Source organism: Dunckerocampus dactyliophorus, chromosome 19 (genome assembly GCF_027744805.1).
Source record: "Dunckerocampus dactyliophorus isolate RoL2022-P2 chromosome 19, RoL_Ddac_1.1, whole genome shotgun sequence".
Classification (NCBI taxonomy): Eukaryota; Metazoa; Chordata; class Actinopteri; order Syngnathiformes; family Syngnathidae; genus Dunckerocampus; species Dunckerocampus dactyliophorus.
In genome coordinates, this window is record NC_072837.1 from 17,865,002 (window position 1) to 17,887,000 (window position 21,999).

At 40.1% G+C, this 21,999-nt stretch overlaps 1 protein-coding gene and 1 long non-coding RNA gene across 3 annotated transcripts; one reads left to right on the forward strand and one right to left on the reverse strand.

Moving 5' to 3' along the window:
• The first annotated feature begins 1,408 nt into the window (after positions 1-1,408).
• On the forward strand, positions 1,409-20,025 carry ehd3 (EH-domain containing 3). The gene is made up of 8 exons (XM_054762102.1): positions 1,409-2,354; positions 6,511-6,687; positions 8,602-8,699; positions 14,589-14,730; positions 14,799-14,898; positions 15,062-15,232; positions 17,090-17,254; positions 17,318-20,025. Exons 1-8 carry the CDS (start codon positions 2,128-2,130, stop codon positions 17,843-17,845), a joined length of 1,608 nt encoding a protein of 535 aa, XP_054618077.1. The 5' UTR covers positions 1,409-2,127; the 3' UTR covers positions 17,846-20,025.
• LOC129172413 (uncharacterized) lies at positions 5,549-18,024 on the reverse strand. 2 transcript variants are annotated; one of them, XR_008567007.1, is made up of 7 exons: positions 17,344-18,024; positions 17,223-17,239; positions 16,996-17,129; positions 14,574-14,704; positions 8,627-8,668; positions 6,315-6,715; positions 5,549-5,944 (listed from the first exon to the last, which is right to left on the reverse strand). It is a non-coding gene; the product is annotated as an uncharacterized LOC129172413 (long non-coding RNA). The 2 variants fall into 2 exon arrangements; XR_008567006.1 differs by having other exon boundaries at positions 5,549-6,715.
• Positions 20,026-21,999: the final 1,974 nt, after the last annotated feature.

A 21,999-nucleotide genomic window follows, 5' to 3' on the forward strand; every position in this document is an offset into this window, starting at 1 on the left:
AATAAACAGGGGTCTATGCGGCTCCTTTTCCCTTGTTCTTGGGTCGATGATCATCTCTTTAGTCTTATCTGTATTGAGAAGGAGATTGTTATCACGACACCAAGCTATGAGGTCCGCCACCTCTCTTCTGTATGATGTTTCAACACCACCAGTGATCAGTCCGATGACTGTAGTGTCATCCGCAAATTTAATGATGCCGGTGTTGTTCTGGGAGGCCACACAATCGTAGGTGAAGAGCGTGTAGAGGAGTGGACTCAGCACACACCCCTGTGGGGTCCCAGTGCTCACAATTCTTGAGCTGGATGTGCGGTTGTGGACTCTGACTGACTGGGGTCTGCCTGTGAGAAAGTTAAACACCCAGTTACAGAGGGAGGGAGACAGGCCAAGTGTGAGGAGCTTATTTGTGAGTTTGTGGGGGCAGACTGTATTAAAAGCAGAGCTATAGTCTATAAATAGCATTCTGACGTATGTGTCCTGGCCCTGTAGGTGAGAAAGGGCTGTGTGGATGGCAGTGTTGACTGCATCATCCGTGGACCGGTTCTGGCGATATGCAAACTGTAGAGGGTCCACAGTTGCCGCCGGGATGCTCTTAGTAGTTAGTAGTTAGTAATTGAAATAACTTTTCCTTTCAGTAAATATGACCTCCTTATGCTGCAAATTCAACAAATGACCATTTTCTGTTCTTAACAACCAGTGAAATGCTTTGAAACTCTTGTTGTGCATAATAATGTGGAACAGTGTTTTTATTTTAAAAAATACTGTTATCATTGGGAGGTTTTTCAATAACATTGAAATTGTACTCTAAAGGTTGACAACTTGAAAATTATGACTGTAATTTATATTGACTATTTAGCAAAAGCAGAAAAATATCATTTGCATAATCATTTAGAACACAGAGTATTTGCTTTTACTTTCAAACAAAAAGGGAGCAAACGGTGGTTATGACTTGTTACACTTTAAAGAAAACTATTGGGACACTTCCCGTACCTATGTAGTCCATATTCCATCCATCCATTTTCTATGTTCACTAGGGTCTGGAGCCTATCCCAGCTGACTGGTGAGAGTCAGGGTACACCTTGGACTGGTCGGGAGTCTATATTGCTTTATTTATTTGTATATATATATATATATATATATATATATATATATATATATATATATATATATATATATATATATATATATATATATATATATATATATATATATATATATTTGTATATATATAACATTTATTATTAGTGATATTGGACTATAGAAGATCGAATCATTAGTTGATTAACACCTGTGTCCCAACACTTGACTACATGTTGTGCCTTTGTTGCATTTGTGTACCACATTCATCCGCCTCTAGATGGCGCACCGCTCTCTCAGCTCCACCCGTCTGCCGCATCACTGGGCGGGACCAGTGGCCGCCTGTGGGCCACTTCCGGTCGGGCTCGGGTTTCCCAGCGAGTCGGCATTTAAATAAGAGCTGCTGAGGAGAGGCTACCGGCTGCTGAGAAACACCAACGGCACATCTTGCAGGCTTTTATGTTGACCTTAAGTTTTATTCCAAAAACGACAGAAATAATTGCTCGTCTGTGAGCATCCGGTGGTCTCTCAAAGGAGGATAACGGGGCTTGTCGGTGCATCATTTATGGGATTCCTGTGCTCGTCCTCGGCCCGTTAGCGGTAGTATTGAACAATATTTGTTTATCAAATAGAAGAGAAAAAGTGTCTTTTTGGATAATTACAGTCTCGGATCCGGAAGAACCCGGATGAAGAGAATGCAATTAAGTGCGTTGTCTTTAATTGGCACAGCACAATCTATCTTGGATTGACTTTTTTGTTTAGATAGCATTAAAATAGCAGCACACACTAAACAACATTGAATCTACCAGTGTATATTCTATACCAGATATGATCCAGCATAACTAGATCTAAATAGCTATAAAGGCATTTTTTAAAGTGAACTTCGAAACATTCTGTTATACCAGTCAAAGACACCTTTGTGCTCTAAGTTTTTACATTTTTAATGGCTTGTATATGAGGACCCATTGATGCACTCTTGACCTCAGAGAAGATTAGGACTCACCCAAAAACACCAGAAAGAGCGAAGATAGAAGAAGAAAAAGTGCACTCATCATGTTCAGCTGGCTGGGAAGCGACGACCGCAGGAAGAAGGAGCCTGAAGTCTTCCAGACTGTCAGCGATGGCCTGAAGAAGCTCTACAAGACCAAGCTGCTGCCCCTGGAGGACACCTACAAGTTCCACGAGTTCCACTCGCCAGCCCTGGAGGATGCAGACTTTGACAACAAGCCCATGGTCCTGCTGGTGGGTCAGTACTCCACGGGCAAGACCAGCTTCATACGGTGAAAGAACACACACACACACACACACACTTGACTGTTTAGTTTTTTTTGTAAAGGAGTACTTAAAAGGCTGTCCATTTATTAAAACATATTTTGGTATTTGGTTGTTGGTAAAATCCAAAGTGGGAAGATGGCGCATATCTGACGGTCCCTAATGGCACAGGACGTTGTTGGAATACCACCGCCATCTTTGCGTTGGAACCTGCCATCATTTTTCTTTCGCATTTTTAGAGAATATACACAGTTATGTGACCGGTGTGATGAGACACATCAAGCTGGACTATTTTCACAGTGGTTCACTTCTTTTTACACTTTAGTGACAGTTAATAATGCTAAAAAAAATGAGCAGCCCTTCACATGATGCCATGTTTGTTCGGGCTTTTTTTTCTCTCATTTTCACAGCTGTACACAGTCTTCATGTGAAGAGACGCTGCATGTTTTTCAGCTTGAATATTCTGTCGTTAACGTCTTCGTGCACTTTTTTTTGGCAGTTAAAAACGTTACCACATGTCAAACTCAAGGCCCGGGTCCAGGTTAGGCCCGCCATATCGTTTGATGTGGCCCGTGAAAGCCTGGAAATAAAACACGGCAAAAAGACACTTTAAAAAAATTATTTGATAATTTTTTACATTACTTATATCAATTTTTTTTTTATTATTTGTTTTAATTGATTTACTTATTTAAAAATATATATTAAGTAAAAAATAGTTGAAATATCTGGCTCCTGAAAGCCTGGAAATAACACACGTTGTTTTAAAATTATTTTACATTTTTTTACATTATTTTTTATATATTATTATTATTATTATTATTAAAATTAATTATTAAAATAATTTTTTTTAAATATACAGTATCAAGTAAAAAATGTTTAAAAAAAATCAAAAAGAAATGTAATCGTTTATGCAAAATGTATTTGTTTTGTCAGTTTTGACAGAAAATTTGTACTTGATGCAACTGCAGTTTATTTTTTTGATTGAAAAACCCCATTTAAAATTAATTATGCAATAGCTGTACAATATAAGCACATTTCTGCTGGGAGGGTAAGCATAACTGTGATGTGGCCCACGGTGAAAACCAGTTTGACGCCCCTGCTTAAACCACGGTAGAGGTCATGTGACTTCACGGTACAAGCTTGGTGCCGGGCCTCTGACACACGCACACATCTAATTAGTGGTTTGAAGACAGAGAGGATGCTCTTATTGACTTCCTGCTTGCCGTCACCCCATCTCCTTCCTTCTCTCTCTCCTTTACTAGCACCCTACCCCCACTCCCCCACCCCCAGTCAGCCTTCTGAGCAGTGACATTGTAACGCTACAGTGAGGAATGTCCAAAAGGCTGAGTTAACCTTCGGTCACAACTACTGCAATCATTCTAACTGTTCCATCGCTCTCGCTTATTTTTGCTGACTTCCTTACAAAATAGTCCAAATACTGTAAAATGCTCCAATTATAGCCAGGCCGTTTTATTTATTTAAGAAGATGGGCCGTTAATTGGAAGCAGGCGATAATTGGAGAGAGGCTCATATATCCTGTATAGCTATACAAGTTACTTTATAATGACTTGGAGCGCATGAGAAAGTGCAAACTGCGATTGACTGGCGACAAGTCCAGGGTGTACCCCGCCTCTCGCCCAAAGTCAGCTGGGATAGCTGGCATACCCACGACCTTAGTGAGGATTAAGAGGCATAGCAGATTGATGGATGGAGAAAGTGGAAAGGAAAAGTTGTCTCTTTTTGACCACATGGTCATTTATTAACAATTATGTTGCGTAACAGAACCAATGTTGTAATAGCGGTCAGGAACAAAGCAGATTAGCTTCTGGTTTAAATATGAATTCACTTATTTATTATTTTGTTTTGTAAAATGGAACATCACATGTAGGGCTGTAGAAAGAGGTCATTAAGGGTAGTTATTTTTAAAGTGTCAGCTTTATTTTCGGGCTCTTGTGAATAAATACGCTGATGCTGATTTCCAATTGTCTGTCAGTTTAATCCAATTTTCTTGGTTCTCTTCGTGCCAAAGTCTGAATAACTAACAATTTTGCTCAATAAAAGCAATACATTGAGTCTTTCATTGTGAAATGTACTGTCTTACAGCATCTAAGCAGTCTACAAGGTGAGCAGCATCCTAGCAGATGATCTTGTGTTGCATTCCGGTGAATCTTTTTGAGGTGTAATGGTTTATTTGTTGCAGAATACAAACTGAGCAGGGAGAGGACAGTGATAAACGTGAATTTCTGGTTGCTACACGCCGCTTATCAAACACTTTCACATGGTTTGTGCGCGTTGTTCTTACGCAACGCGTCAGCAGCAGGGCTGGTGATGGCTCCACCAGGCACCGCTTGCTCCTCAGCAAAGTGTTTATGGTAAAGATGTTAAAAAAGACGACCCTCTTTACATCTGTTTGCACTTAAAATGCTGACAGTAATCCCCGGGCTCCAGATTTATTGTCGCTTTTTGGCCATAGGTCACATGTTTGTTCGTGTTCACATGCCGAAGACGTAAGACTAACACGCATGTAATGTAGGATGTCGCTGCGGGCAGGATTCACAACATGCACACGTGCTAAATTATTGGGAGAGCAACCATTTTTGGTAATCTTTAAAAATGGTATGTTGGGACAGAGGAAAGGAAAACAATGGCAATATTAAATTATAAAAAAATAATTTCTAATAATGTATAGGTACAAATACTGTTTTATTAAGGTTTTTTTAACTACAAAAAAGACAGTTCTTTTTTTTTTTTTAAATGTCTTTTAATGTGCCCTCTAAAAAAATCTGATTAACGTGATATAGTAATTAATAAGATATATTTATTTTAAAATATTACATGTACAATTAAATGGCAATTCCACAAAAATTTTGATTTTATTTTTGTAAAAATGTATTTAACATGCCCTCTAAAAATTAAAATTGACATGATGTAGTAATTCATAATAATAGATATTTATTTTAAAACATTAGATGTATAATTACATGGAAATTCCACAAAATTTTAAAACAATTTTGTGAAACAGTCTTTTAACGTGCCCTCTAAAAAATAAAATTAACAGGATGCAGTAATTAATAATAAATATTTATTTTTAAAATTTTGCATGTTACAATAAACATTTTTTTGTGAAAATGTTATATTTATTTTTAAATAATATATATACAATTAAATTGAAATTATATATATATATTGTCTTAATGTGCCTTCTAAAAGAATTCAACAGTTTTAAATTCTGACATCATAATAATTCATAATAATATATATTTCAAATTTGTATTATAATTGAGTTATACAAAAAATCTGGAAAAGTCCAGTAAAAATATATTTTAATGTATGCTTTAAAATTATTTGAAAAATGACTTGAAGTTGCTATAACTTGTCATAGCCACAAATGTTTAAAACTGTGACATTTAATCATGAAATGGATGATGGATACACGTGCTGTAGCGTGCTTTGCTGACATTCCTGCTCTTTAACGCTGTTGACTCTTCTGAGCTGGGCTGTTTTGCATCATCATCAGCCAGTCACCAGCTTGCCTCCAAACACGCTGAGTAGAATTCTTGTGGATATTTGCAGCTCTGGATCTCCTCCCTGCTCTTGACTGAGGGGATTTCATCCAGACAAGATTGATTAAAACAATGCAATTTGACGACTGGGGCGTGGTTTGTTTAGGGAGTTTTACTAAAAAGATCTTTCCACTAAAGAGCATTAACTTAAATTGGCATCTTCTACGGGCGGATTAGACGGAGCCTTTAAAGCCACCAGGAGCCATCTGCCCGATGGTTACAGTGTACCATATATTCCCTTCCCCTGCGGGAACTGTTTTCTCGCAAGATAACAAAACTAAACACACCTCCAAAGCATGTGAGCCACAACATTTTGAGGCTTGGGGCACAATTTGGACACTGTGAGGTGTCATTTTCAGTGTCTAGTCAGTGAATACTGCAATACAAGTTGTACAGTGTGTTTACCTGTTGTTTGTCACCAACAGGGTAGTGGGTAGTGACGCAGCGTAGAAGGTACTGTAGTTTTTCTAAATGGAAACCACCATAATTGCGCACCGTGCCGGTTTGGACCCAACTGTACTGCTTGTTGGTAACTTGAAAAAGTTGTTTTAATAGTTGTATCTTGAATATCTTGTTATTGAATGCCTCACTTGGCCCACAGCTACCTGTTGGAGCAGGATTTTCCTGGGATGCGCATCGGCCCCGAACCCACCACGGATTCCTTCATCGCGGTGATGCACGGCGACACCGAGGGGGTGGTGCCCGGCAACGCCCTGGTGGTGGACCCCAAGAAGCCCTTCAGGAAGCTGAACGCCTTTGGGAACGCCTTCCTCAACAGGTACGCCTTCCCCCTCCACGTTCTGACGCTGATTTAGGAAGAAGAGGAGAGGTGGAAAGCGCGAGTGAGAAGTGAGAATCCACAGCATGGTTCTACATTCCTGCATGATTGAATTTCCCTCCACCAGTCAGGCTCTGTCATGTGTGTCACATGTGTGTGTGTGTGTGTGTGTGCGTGCGTGTGTGAGATCCCACTGGCAAAGGAAACAAATGCCAAATTCTCACTCTTGCTTTAGTAACATCGTGTCAGCCAAGCTAAAATGAAAGGAAGCCGAGTTTTATTTGTTTTTGTAGCGCTTTCCATCCAAGTCGTTTAAAGTTCACACTCCCTTCTTTCACAAAAAATACAGAAAGAGGCGGGACTTCATTTGTCAGAGAATGTGATTCACTTTTTGCATTGATGCATTTTGATGCTCATTTTGTAGGAAAGCACTGAATAAAAAGAGAGTTTTGATATATATTTTATAAAATATGTGATATCATTTTTATTTGATTTTATTAAAAATATGTTATTTGATAATAATTATATATTTTTGCCTGTTATGTATAATGACTGTATTATTTTTTTCCAATATGGACTGTTTAAAACAAATAGATACTGTGTAAAATGACTTGTATTAAATGAACGTGATTAATTGCTTCCACCAGCAGTAATTGAAATACATTTTCATTTTTTTATCCATTCACTTGTATTTAATAATCATATTTTTAAAGCTTGTTTATAATATAATTATTTGAATATTATGATGTTTATTATTTTTTTCCCCAATATGGACTTTTTTATTGTGCAAAAAACGTACTTGATTAAATGCTTACGCCAGCTTTGTGTTACTGGTGACAAAGCATATTATTAGTATGCACTTTTTCTCCTTACATTACACTTGTTTGTCCATTTAAAATATATTTTTACAAATATTTCAACTTTCTTCTCATATATTTTTTCCTTGTAATGTCTTTTTTCTCATAATATTTTGACTTTATTATGGGAAACACTGTAACTTTTACCCAACCAAATTTTCCAAAATTGCAACTTTATTCTTTGTTCTGTTTGTTTCTCAAAATATTACAACTTTAAAAAAAACAACAACATTTTAGTGTTTAATATTTCAACTTTATGCCATTTTTTCCTCTTAATATTATGACTTTACTCTCAATATTTTGTCTTTATTCTTGTGCAATCACTGCTCTTCTTTCCATTCATGTTCTTGTTCAATCATATTTTTAGACTGTGCTGAGGGCCAATAAAAGACCACGGGCCGTGGACTTTAATGGCCCCCGGTCCACAGTTTGAACACCGCTGGCTAACGCCCACAGCAATTGAAACTTTATATAGATACATTTTTTGACATGCGTGTTGATGTTACGGGACCCAGCAAGAATAGCAGGGAGGGGTGATGCAGATGATGGCCATCCAAGTCAACAATAAAGACGATTACATAATATTTACATTATATTAGAATAATATAAAAGTAATAAGAATGTTATGCGTCTCTGTCATCAGTGACAGACAACATTGCACAAGATTAGACCTTGTTGCTGTGCAAGGAATGAAAGCTAGCAGTGATTTAACGTTAAAAAGGTGCAAGGTTGAGAGTATCCCACCACCACCTTCCCAGGAATATGCTATCCTACTAGGGGTTTTGTGTGCGTAGAGAACAGAGCTCACTGTTTTCTTTGGAGCACATTTCGTGTGTATTTAAACAGTACTCACTGGCCAAAAAGTAGATCTCTTTCCTGAATTTGGATCCATGTATGACCCCTCAGGGCTGTCCGCTGGGATACGTTGTGGTTGTCTCTGACCTAACTTTTCCAATATAGTATATTTATATTTATACAGCTGACTGGTGGGTGAAGTTTGTTTTCACACTTTTACACTGTCTTGATTCTGTGTGTGTGTGTGTGTGTGTGTGTGTAGGTTTGTGTGTGCCCAGCTGCCTAACCCTGTGCTGGAGAGCATCAGTGTGATTGACACCCCGGGGATCCTGTCAGGAGAGAAACAGAGAATCAGTCGAGGTAACGCACACTCTCGTGACTCTTTTACCATCTGCTGTATGTGTGTGTGTGTGTGTGTGCGTGTGTGTGTTTGTGTGTTCACTGGACCCATCCGGCAACAACATGTCCAGTCTCATTGAACCCTGAGCGACAATGTCAGCATTTCAGCGCGTGTTAATGTTGGTGGCCGGCACCATCAGGAGGATTACGGCTGTCTTTTTGCTTCCAAAGAACAGGAAGCGGCGGCCAATAGATGAGCTTTGACCGCGCACGCTCTCTCGCTTTCTCCACACGTCATGTTCAATATGTCCGCTCATGCATGCAAATCTTTGCAAAGCTACCCAACAAAAGTAGCTGATGAAATGAAAGTAATAAGGAATAGTTGTGTACTCCAGATGACACACCAAACATAGATTTAAAGGAAAACTGCACTCTTGTTGGAATCATCCACAATCCTTATGAGAAACATGAGCACGTCTTTCCCTTTTCTGTGCGTTCTAAAGAGAGAAAAAACGTTAGCATGAGGGAGCTAACAATGCACGTCATGGGACACACCTATTTCCACTATAAAGCCCTGTCAAAAAACCTCCAACAAGGTTTTATGGATCTATATCCATGCTGTGACCATGCACTAACAGGTACTTTGATCATTTTAAACATTAGCAAAACTTCTTTCCTGGGCGCATTGATTTCACAGAGCCCCCAGGTAGGAACTAGCACTGCTTCCATCAACAACAGCAGCGTGTCAAGCTTGTGTCTATTTTCCATACTAATCATAGCAGACTTCCTGACGACGACTACTTTTGGACAAATGAGGATCCAGAACCTTATCTTTTTGAGCCTGAATGTACGGAGGATGAGCTTATAGGTTTTAGAAGCTGAGCCCACAAGAAGAGAGAGTGAAACTTCGGAGCAGATGGGGGGCAAGTCATTACACCGGCATGACTTGGTGCTGTAAATGTGGATCTTGCCAAGCCATGCCGACAGAAATGGAGTGTGCCTACTGCACTGAGTGGCATACAGTGTTACCATGGATGGAAAGGCTCCGTGTGTATGGCGAGGAGGACATTGCTCCAAGAGACTGCATCACAACAAACAAAGAATTGTTAGCGCTAACAAACTTTTTTTCCACCTACCCAAAATCATACGGAAAAGATGCCCCAGACCAGCTGGACTAGACGGACAACTGTCCATGGAGTAAGTCACCATGATATCGATTGTGATACATGGAGCACATAGCACATGATATCACAACACTGTCCATCTAGCCATGGACAAACAAAACATGGAATATGGGCTAATACTTTACACATCATTTGGTTGTGTATTCCTAGTTGTTCATATGCTTGTTCTTGTTTCCCAGTCAGAGTAGATTGGTGTCCTGTCGCATTGTTTGGGAGTGGGCTTGCTACCTCTCGGTGGTGACGTGAGGCGCTGCGTCACTACGCCACTAAAATAGAGCTAACGTGGGGCGGCATGGCTCGGGTGGTAGAGTGGTCGTCTCCCAACCTGAAGGTTGAGGGTTGGATCCTCCGTCGTGTTGCTCCTGCTCCTGCGTCATCAGCAGGAAAATGTGCTAGCAGTGTCAAAGCACTCTGAGTGCCTTAAAGGTGGAAAAGCACTATACAGTACAAGTGTAAGACCATTTACCATTCTTCGTTTTCGCTGCTACAATAACAATGTCGCTGAAGCTTGGTTCATATACAGGTCAGATATGTAAATACAACATTTCACTTTTTTTTTTGTAAGGGCTTTAGAGTCTAAACAGGTGTTTCCCGTTACGTGCATTGTTAGCTTCCACATGCTAGCTGTTTTTCTCTAAAGCGCAGAAAAGAGAAAGATGTGTGGTCATGTTTCACGTAAGGATTGTGGATGATGGGCAACATTCCAAAAAAGTGCAGTTTTCCTTTAAAAGAGGGATTCTGAGCATCCTTACAGTCTCCACATTCCCAAAGTTAAAGCGCAGCATCGCCATACCAACCCCTGACACAGACAAAAGCAGCAGGGTGAAGGAAGACGCCACTATTTCACCCGTTCACAGACTTGATTCTCACACTGCGGCGCCATCTTTGAATGCTCTATTATTCTTCTGCATGCACTCACGGTCATTTTTCTTACACTGAGAGTCCTATAAAGGACTCCTATTGTATGTGAAAGTGTTGTTGTTTTAATAGATCAATAAGACATAAACACACAGTGGCAGTAAAGAATACTTTCAACATTGAAAGGTTCGATGATGGGGACAGTTTGACCCTGGAACGGATTATTTTAAATGCTTTTTTTTGTTTTTTGATAAAAGTTAGTAAAATGTAAAAACTAGGAATACATTTAAAAAAAACTCATACCTCACCTGTACATTTTACTTTTTACACAAAATGTATCAGATTTAAGCACTGAGAAGAAAGTGCAGGATTTGAAAGGTAGAGCGCAATAATCTAAAATATTCATTTGGATTAGCACTAAATTATACGACATGATGTCTGGAAAATTAAGGAAAAAAATATTAATCTTTTTTAATAACTTAGATTTTAATTGATATGAGTTTTTGTTTCCTCTGCTGTAAAAAAAAAAAAATCCCAAAGGTAAATCACAGAGATAAAAAGTTGAAATTATGAGATAAAAAGTCCTAATTATGAGATAGGAAACTGTGCACGGGCCGAAGGCTGCAGTTCCAGTGAAGGCGGCACGCTTTTTATCTCATGTGACTTACCATTGGGATCTGTTGTTTCTTCAGTGGCAGAAACGTGCTTTCACAAATTGTTGTGCATTAGTGGTTAAAGTGTTGGTTTATTTGGTATTTCTGTGTGTCTTGCACCAATGTTGTTGTATGTGTGTGTGTCTAGAGGAGGAGTTATCAGGCTATAGCTGCCTACGTAGATGTCCTTACGGAGGTATTGTCCATTGAAGCAGGCATCAAAGTGCTGCTAAATACTGTTCACATAAATTAGCCTGGAAGAATTTGTGGACTTTTTGCCTTTACCTGAATCTTGTCACATGGTCTCATCAAATGGACAGCGATTGTTGTCGTATCCTGTCGTGCCATGTGCAGATTTACTCCACCAAATTCACTTTCTTGATGAAAACTATCAAGGTTGAAGCCCTTGTTGGTTTGCACAAGAAGCTAAGCAATAACATAAAGAGCGGTGGTAGTACTAGTACTACTACTACTACTACTACTACTACTACTACTACGCAGCTGACTTGCTATTCTTGTGATACTTAACAATACGCTAACACAGGGGTGTCCAGAGTGCAGCCTGGAGGTCATTTTTTTAATTGGCCCTCAGCATATGGTAAAAAGAAAACAAATTCATGATTTACTAAATTTACTTTATTTATTATTATATTTTAATATATTATGTTATTAGATATTAGATTAGATTATCATGTAGCATATGCTCCGTGCACACTGCAGGGTATGATGTCCAATTCCGAGTCTGATTTTTTTATGTGGCCGTTCACGTTACCAAAAAAAACGCAACGTGTTTATGTGAACACAAAGCGTCCGGAAAGTGATGTGCATGTGCAAAAGCACGCCGTCACACGCATTTCCGTGTGTTTACGGAAGTAAAGATTGCTGCTGTGTGTGCGCTATTGATGTGCGATACCACTGATTTAATTTTTGATCCCATACTGGGTCAAATGCAGGCTGGTATCGGCGATACCGATCCGATACGTTGTGCAGATACAACTAATATGTCTGGTAAATTTTAAAATAACAAAGGACAAAATCATATCTGAAGTATCAAAAGTATCAATATTTTGATTTGAGAATCGACTTTAGAGCATGAAGAGCTGGTTTCAAAAATATCAATATTTCAGTATCGAGTCATGCATCGCTAGCGTGCTCTCCTTCACACGTTTGTGGCAATTTCCAAGGATTTTGTGCAACCGGAGTCAATATTTTCTCCACCACATGATTCCACAGGAGATCAAGAAGAAAGAGGGCAAGAATTTTGGCTATGGCAGCTCGTAGACGGCTGTTCCAAGGAGCGTGTGGGTGGATGTGGGTGAGACATTGACGAGAGCTGCTTCACTTAACACCTTTTTCAAATAATTTTCGGATGAGAAGAAGAACTTTTGCCTACAAGAGTGAGTACCTTCATCCAAGTCTTGCACGGTAAACCTCGTCGGACATACAGTACAGTATATGTGCACATATGAGCAATAAAATCCGAAATGACCTGCAGTGTGAACGTAGCCCGAATGGCCGACATTTTAGCATCTTTTTTCTACATGTGGTAGGGCAGGGGTTGGCAACCCGCGGCTCTTCAGCCCCCTTGTTTTCCTTCTTTTTTTTTTAACACAGAAGTAGGGGAAATGTGCATTTTTGAAATGAATGTGACATATCCGACTGACCGCAAGTCCGTGAACGCATCCAGACTGCGTTCTGACTGCTGATTGGAGTAGCAAGGGAGGGGGGGTACGCTAGAGTGTGCAGTGAGTGTCACTGCGCGGGAGAGAAAAAAGGTGAGGGATCTTTGAGTTGAGTCCGCAGCAAGTTACTGCGCAGTCAAATAAAAACAATTTCATTAACAGGAACTTACGTAGCAATAGGTTTTAGTTTTAGCGCGCTGTAGCTCGGAGCCCGTGACATGCTAATCACCGGGGTGGTGACTTCAGGAGAGACAGATAGCGTGCGGCGGCAGCTGACTTCACACTCACCGCTCAGAACAACATGTGCTTTCACTTTCACATCTCCCGATGACATCAGGGAAAGTCTTTACATTTGTCGCTAGTCACTTTTGAGAAAATAAGTCACCAAGAGGGTTCGGAACGTCACCAGATTCAGCGAGAAAATCACCAAGTCTGCAACACCGGGCTGCAAATGAGATGGGAAGCCATTCACAGACGGAGAATACATGAAAGAATCGTTCACGAAAGTATCAGAGCATCTATTCTCCGAATTAAAAAATAAACAGGGAATTATTCAGAAAACTAAAGAGTCAAGGACCGGACCAATAGAATGGTTACTGATGTTTCAGCGCAGGCATACACGTATTGAGCAAACACTGATGTGCTGATATGTGAACTCTGATGGGCTTTTTTATCTTAAAGTTGGCTACATTTTCTTTTAATTTTACACAAATATGAGAAACACTCAGTCAGACTTAGTTAAGTGTTTAAAGGATTTCAGAGTAGGCCTGTGAATGTTGTGGTTGTAATGTAATGTGGGTGTAAAGTAACAGCAGTGTCATGTTTTGCAGCTCCCGACTTTTTTTTTTTTTTTACTGGAAGAGGACGAAAAGGCTCTTTTGTTGCCAAAGGTTGCCAGCCCTTGTGGTAGGTTGGAGCAATCCAAATATCGATAGTATCGATACCAAGAGTAGTATCAGTGTGGGATCAATGCTAGCTTGATGATATTGATGCTTTTCAGTTGTCATCTGTTTATTTTCACAAATATTCGTCTTTCTTTTAATGTGCTCATATTGTTACGTTGTTGATGTCGTGTTATGTTGTCCCTTGGATACAAGGGGGTCTCTCGGGGCAAAAATCCAAAGAATGAGAGCCAGTAGTTGACTAGTCTGACGGAAATGTGGCTGCCGATTCGCGCCTTCGACCAGCACCAAACATTCATTGGCATGCATCCATCAGTGTGGGCAGCACTGGAGGCAAGGTGAGTGAAGTGTCTTTCCCAGGGCCACAACAGGAGAGATTGAACCGCCAGCCTTCCGGTTTCTGGACGATCCGCTCCTATACCACTGCCACCCTTGGTGTCAGATCGATGACAAAATTTGCAGTATCGCCCGCCCCTAGCATGCGGCCCTATAAAAAGTTTGGACACCCCTGCGCCAACAGCGTTAACTTTGCATGCTGTGTGTCATCCTTTTCGTGGTCCCGCAGGTAAGATGGTGTGTGTGTGTGTGTGTCTTACTGACGCTAACCCTCACTCACCGTTGTCCTTCCCAGGCTACGACTTTGCAGCCGTCCTGGAGTGGTTCGCTGAACGCGTGGACAGGATCATCCTCCTGTTCGACGCCCACAAACTGGACATTTCCGACGAGTTTTCGGAGGTTATCAAGGCCCTGAAGAACCACGAGGACAAGATCAGGTAACGGCAAGATGAACCAAACTAAAGCTATGAAAGCATGCATGTATTATTATTCATTTTGTCGCTAGGGTCGTGCTGAACAAGGCGGACCAGATCGAGACCCAGCAGCTGATGCGAGTGTACGGGGCGCTCATGTGGTCGCTCGGCAAAATTGTCAACACGCCTGAGGTGAGCATCAGTTAACTCGTGCAATGCAACCAACCATGACTACTTGACAAACGTAATATTTGAACAAATGTGAAGAAAGTAACCGCTAAAGGTGTGCACTGTATTAGCTTTCCACTTTCTCATGCACTCCAAATCACAAAATTCCGCTCTTCCTCCCTTGCAGGTGATCCGCGTCTACATCGGATCATTTTGGTCGCACCCTCTGCTGATTCCCGACAACAGGAAGCTGTTTGAGGCAGAGGAGCAAGATCTGTTTAAAGACATTCAGTCGCTGCCGCGGAACGCCGCGCTGAGGAAACTCAATGACCTGATCAAGCGGGCCAGGTTAGCAAAGGTAACACTGGACGTCCGACGCGGTTATTGCTTTATTTCCGTCCATCGTCACTTTAGTTTGAATGTCCAGGTGTCCCGGTATCTTTTGTTAACAACACATAGTCGCCGTATCATCATATGGCGTTTCCAGGATGGGAACGTTTCCTCTCGCCGCCCAGCTGTTAGCCTTGTAGCGCGTATACGTTTTCTCCTCTGACTCAATGATTTCCTCTTTCCTGAGAGAGGATGTGCACATACGCTCAGCGACTCTTCCTGTCCGACAGCTGATAGTGCTGTGATGAGCGTCAAGGTCATGCTAACGATGAGCGTCAAGGTCATGTTACATTAAATTGTTTATGACGTTAGCAAGAGGGATGGCCCTTTGGACCAGGTTTGCCTGATTGATTGCTTTTTTTTTAGGCAACTACCCTCAAAATAATGAACCAATATTATTCTCTGTAGTACAGCACATACATATAAATGGAATATACAATGCTCACATTTGACTAGTACTGTATAAAATGCAGAAAACACAATCATTTATATACTACTATTATACATTTTTTATAATAATGGCTACTTATTTCAATATTTGTTTATATATAATTTTTATGTACATATTAGTACAATAATAAACAACATTATTTATTATATCTTATCTTATATCTTATATATCTTATCTTTAAATACATAAAATGATATGATTAATTGATCATAATAATGGCTGATATTGGCTTTATATTGAATTTTAATGCATATATTATTTTTAAAAATGATGACCAAATGAGTTGTTGGCAGCTAGTGCCCCTTAAAAATTGAATTGACCATAATTATAAAAAATATACATGAAAAAACAATGTATTATAAATATGAAGTGTATATAGAGAGAGTGAAAATTACAAAAAAAAAAATTGTTATTAAGAATTTTGATTAATGATCAATACAAATTGCGAATAAATATTAAATAGAAATTCAATATTAGTTGCGTATCTTTAGAATGTGTCATTTTGGTGAATAATGCTAATATGAAATACTAAAAATAAGACAAGCAAAGAATTATAAATGATAATTACATTTTTTTAAAGAAAAGATGTAATATATAAGATATATGTAGAAAGTTACAATTACAAAACTTATAAACTAAACTTTGAATAATAATACAAACTGTTAAATATTATTGTAAAATATTAAATATCAATTAGATATTAATTAGTTAGTGATATATAGAATGTATGTATATTTTCTAATGACACTGATATGAAATACTAAACATAAGGCAAGTAAAAAATAATGAACCATAAGTACAAAAATGTAACTGTAAAAAGGATATAATATAATACAATATATAAATATGAACTATATATGTATAGAAAGAGAGAGCGAAAATTCCATTCAAAATAAAAATGATGTTGAAAGCTTTGAATAATCATTAATACAATTAGTTAATTATTGCCGATATAGAGAATGTATGGATATTTTGTTGTCATAATAATAATATGAAACACTAAAATTAAGACAAATAAAAAGTAATAACCAAAATTTAAAAAATGTAAATGTAAGATGTACTATATAAATATGAAGTGTATCTATATAGAAAATTACATTAGCAATATAAATTACAGTATGTTAATAATTTAGACTATAATACAAATGTTAATTGAATATGAATGAAATAGTAATTACATAGAAATAGAATATGTATATATTGCAATAATAAAACTAATAATACAGATTTTTTAAAAGACAATTAAACAACAGCTAATAAACTATACAATAAAGGTGTACCTAATGAAGTGGCTGAGTTTCTCTTCTGAGCTTCGGCCCCGTCCACCATGGCGGTGTTGTCCTGATTGGCATCTTGTCTTGTCTTGTCACGCAGGTGCATGCCTACATTATCAGCTCCCTGAAGAAAGAGATGCCTTCCGTGTTCGGCAAGGAGAACAAGAAGAAGGAGCTTATCGGCAGCCTGGGAGACATCTACAAGCGCATTGAGAGGGAACATCAGATATCACCTGGAGATTTCCCAAACCTGAAGAAGATGCAGGTAAGGTTTGTGTAAGTGGTTGTTGTAAACAGCTCAGTGGTGATGTGATTAATTCTCTTCCAGGACCAACTCCAAGCTCAGGACCTCACCAAGTTCCAGCCTCTCAAGTCCAAACTCCTGGAGGCGGTGGACGACATGCTGGCCCATGACATCGCCGGCCTGATGGTGCTGGTGCGGCAGGAGGAAAACCAGCGGCCCAACCCCGTCGTCAAGGGAGGCGCCTTCGATGGCACCCTCAACGGCCCCTTCGGCCACGGCTACGGCGAGGGGGCCGGCGAGGGCATCGACGAGGCCGAGTGGGTGGTGGCGCGCGACAAGCCGGCCTACGACGAGATCTTCTACACGCTGTCGCCCGTCAACGGCAAGGTGACGGGGGCCAACGCCAAGAGGGAGATGGTCAAGTCCAAGCTGCCCAACACGGTGCTGGGAAAGATCTGGAAGCTGGCGGACATCGACAAGGACGGGATGCTCGACGACGAGGAGTTTGCCTTGGCCAATCACCTGATTAAGGTCAAGCTGGAGGGACATGAACTTCCCACGGAGCTGCCGGCACATCTGCTGCCTCCTTGCAAGAAGAAAATACCTGAGTAAACGTTGCTTATGTCACCCTGAAACTCCCCATTAGCAATCCCTCATTAGAAGTCAGCATTAGCTCTAAGAAAACCTCTGAAAACAAAGCCATGTTTCCACTGGTTCAGCTCAGTCAAGCAGCAGAGCGCATTAGCAAAGGACAACAATGCAGGACAAAGGCTAGCTCGTTTGTTACCCCAACGGACAGCTGCCAGAAAGTGGTTTAGCACCAATCAGTCATTTTTAATGGCTTTACAATTTTTCAAGAGTCTGAAGGTCCCCTATTATGCAAAAGTGACATTTAACAATCTTGAAATACCTCCTTCCCCAGGCTTCACTACACATCTTAAAATAAAGCTCTGCCAACTATCTGTCAGTCAGCTACAGACGTGGGAGCTGTAAGTTTGATCATTTTTTATTAGCGAATAGGCTAACCTAGCGTGATGCTGCTGTTAAAATATGAGCGTATTGTTAGCACTTTGGCACACGTAGCTCTGCTGGTCTTGCTAACCCCCTGTCCATCCATCCATTCATTTTTCTTCTACTTATCCGGGTGTCAGTCTCAGTAGGGAAGCCCAGACTTCCCGGTCTCCAGCCACCGGGAGTACAACAAAGTGTTTCCAGGCCAGCTGTGGGACATAATCCCTCCAGCGTGACCTAGGTCTGCCCCGGGGCCTTCGGCCTGGAGCACCTCACCAGGGAGGCGTCTAGGATCCGGAATAGATTCCCAAGTCACCTCGACTGGCTCCTTTTGATGTGAAGGAGCAGCGGCTCTACTCTGAGCCCCTCCCGGATGACCGAGCTCCTCACCCCATCTCTTAGGGTGAGTCCAGCCACCCTATGGAGGAAACTCATTTCAGACGCTTGTATCCGCAATCTCGTTCTTTCGGTCACGACCCAAAGCTCATGACCATCGGTGAGGGTGGGAAAAATTGAGAGCTTTGCCTTCCGGCTCAGCTGAAGAAGCCACACTGGATCTCCCTCCGCTCCCACCAACTGCGGGGGCAAGCATAAGTGTCCCGTGCAATGTGCTCTGGGTGGCGGTAGAGGGCGGGCGCCTGTCAAATCTGGTTCTAACCTCCTGTCCCACTCTTTAATGTTACATTGTTGTATGTGACACATGGCATATCTTACGTTGGACAAGTGCAAAACGTGGCGCAAGGTTGCTCCTTGGAGACACACACTCTCGCATTAAAGCTGCAGACACACTAAACAGGCTTACTAAAAGCACTTGTAAATTGTCTAAATTCCAAATACAAGATTGTGGGATGTCTCAGACTTATTTCAAATAATAAGGGACCTTTAAAAGATGTTTTGAGTAAAAGAATTGGGTCAGGATGCACAACAGTCCAGCTTGTCGCCCTTTTTTGTCACTGAGTTTGAAAGTAGCCTGTAGTTCTGTACAAAGGAGAAACACTGGAAAAAGCATACTGTCAGCACGTACGTGGCCGTAACAATGTGAAGAATGATGGGGGGCAGCTTTTTCTGGGGCGGGGGGCTGGGTAAAAATAGTTTTATTTTTGGTGTCCTGGCACCACTGAGGCGTTTGGGCCCTTTTGTTTCATGGTCACCATTGACTTCCTGGTTGTTAATTTGGGAAAACACACACACAGAGGTGGGGGACAGAGGTGTTAGTAAGCAGCAGGATAGAAGAAGAAGAGCCTTGAAAGTGTTCCAAATGTTCACCATGCCTGGTGGAAGCAGGGAAATGCTTTTGTCTTAAATGTGCCGTTGATGAATAAACATGTTAATGATACTGTGAGCATCATTTAGTAGAAATAAATATATGGGGGTGTGGGCACATCCTATTGTATTATGTATTGTGCTAATCTTTTGGGTTTTTTGCTAACTTTGTTTGTCCTCAACGTCGATACGATTAATGTCAGGAAATAACATGAATAGCCTCATTATTGTGCATATAGATTACATACATTAGGGTCAGTACACACACATTTAGAATGGATAACAAACATTTGACGTGCTCATGATACATGTATGGATGACAGTATTGAGAGCTGCTTGAATTGACCTTTGCTAAAAATGTAACCTTGTAGCCTTACATCTTCATGCACACAAGAGCGGTATGTGTGTGTCACCTTTAATGTGAATGTAATGTGCGTGCGTGTGTGTGTGTGTCTGCAGACGTCCATGTTATATCTGTGGTGTGTTTATCAGCACAATAAACTGCATCATGAACAAGACCAACATCTGAAATTTGTACTCATTTGTTTATTTAAAAAAAAATTAAATGTAATTTAATTTTTCAGGGAAATGCTCAAATAATGGGTAAAATGTCATCACTGACTATTTAAAAAGGTTCAATACAATAAATTCGCAAGATATTGTCTAATGTAAAAAACTATTTAATAAATAATTAACATACTCAATTCATATATAAAATGTACATTTTTGCAATTTTTCAACTGGTCTTAAGATTTTGATCAGGAGTGTACGTATATTAGTTTTAATGTTAACTTGTGTATGACTTTATAAGGTGGAGTCTTACATCGTCAATAAAAGTGTAGAAAGACAACCACTGTTCATGTTAAAACTTGAGAAACAATCACATTCATGCTTGACCTTAAGTGTCATACAAGTGTAAAAAGACGTTAACCGCATGCTGTGGGGTAGAGGACACTTTGTTTTGTTTTTAAGCAGTCGGTATCTTCTTTTTTACACTGGTGAGTACACACTCTATTGTTTAAAATTTCAATATTAACAATGGTTAACTGCTTTTTGCACTTTTAACATTGCCTGCACACTTGATGAAGGGTTTTGTTGACGCTGGAGCAGATGAATTATGATTCCATCATCTCCTATGGGTCGAAATGTTTCTAAATTCATACAAATTATTGAGCATTATATATTAGAAGGTTGGTGGAGGAAAATAATTTAAATATAGCCCTGTGTGTGTGTGTGTGTGTGTGTGTGTGTGTGTGTGTGTGTGTGTGTGTGTGAATGCTGGGAAGATGCATCACTCTCTCCTCTTGGCACAGGAAGTTCTGGTCCAACTTCCTGTCACTCTCACCTTGGCCCTCTCTCTCTCTCTCAAACACACACACACAGAAATACTGAACAGTACAGGCAACAATAACCCAACAGGGCATGCATGAGTATGATGCGTGTCATTTATAGGCCGCAAAAAGGAGCAAACGGGAAGTGACGGCTTATTTTAGGGACGAGTGTCTTTCCTGGAAGTTGAAGGGAAAAGAAGACAAGTGCAGATTTTGGACTTATCTCTTCATGAGGAAAAAATATATATACTGCATTGTGCAACTGGCATATCCTTGATTAGAATGGACAGAGATGCATGGAAAGGTGTGATGGATGTGTGTGTTTGTCAGCGCCAGGAAGCTATACATCAGGATAAAACTCACACACAACTGCAGCCTTTATTACAGAAGCAGTATGTGAACTACTGTATAGGAACCATTCTGCCTTTCAAATAATAATAATAATGCTCAATATTTGATCATGTCTTTGAATTTCCCCATTGGAAGTCATGGAAATAGAATTCATCTGTTTCAGGGTCAAAGTGTCCACTATAAAACCTTTACTGTACTGATAGTACAGCCGATATCTGATTTACATTTTAGCAGTCTTTACTGGACTTACTGCAATGCTAGTCAAAGATTCTCTATTTGACAAGAGCACTCTACTGTTTTTTAGGATCTATTGCAACAAGACCAAAGATCCTCTACATCACAGGATCACTCTGCTGTTTTTAAGGATCTACTGCAAAAAATGACTGTCAAAGATCATCTATATAACAGGAACAACAGCTCTTTTTAAGCACTTACTGCAAAAATGATCCTCTATATCACAGGAACTTTCAAGGATCTGGAGAAATGCTGGTCAAAGATCATCTACATGACAAACGTGCAACTTCAGAGGAGTTTTGTTGACCAGAGCCGGAATTACGATTTCACTGTAGCTGTAGGAAATTTGGTGTTTAGCCTGAATGTCTGCGTGTAGAAATACGTGTTGCTAGATGTCATAAAGTTACTAAATAAAGGAGGACAATGATAGAGTTCATTCTTTGGATTCCATAGATATGCTGTAGCTTTGTGTGTGTATGTACTATGTGTGTGTGCGTGTGTGTGTGTGAGGGTGTGGAGTCACAAGTCAGACGGGAGTGGTGACACTGGGATGTTAATTAATAAAGTGAGCTGTCA

Bases quoted from the DNA above. Each gene is read 5' to 3' on its own strand.
- ehd3 (XM_054762102.1), top strand. From the start codon at position 2,128: ATGTTCAGCTGGCTGGGAAGCGACGACCGCAGGAAGAAGGAGCCTGAA. The intron at 2,355-6,510 runs GTGAAAGAACAC...CTTGGCCCACAG, and splicing joins GGCAAGACCAGCTTCATACG to CTACCTGTTGGAGCAGGATT. The intron at 14,731-14,798 runs GTAACGGCAAGA...TTTTGTCGCTAG, and splicing joins AACCACGAGGACAAGATCAG to GGTCGTGCTGAACAAGGCGG.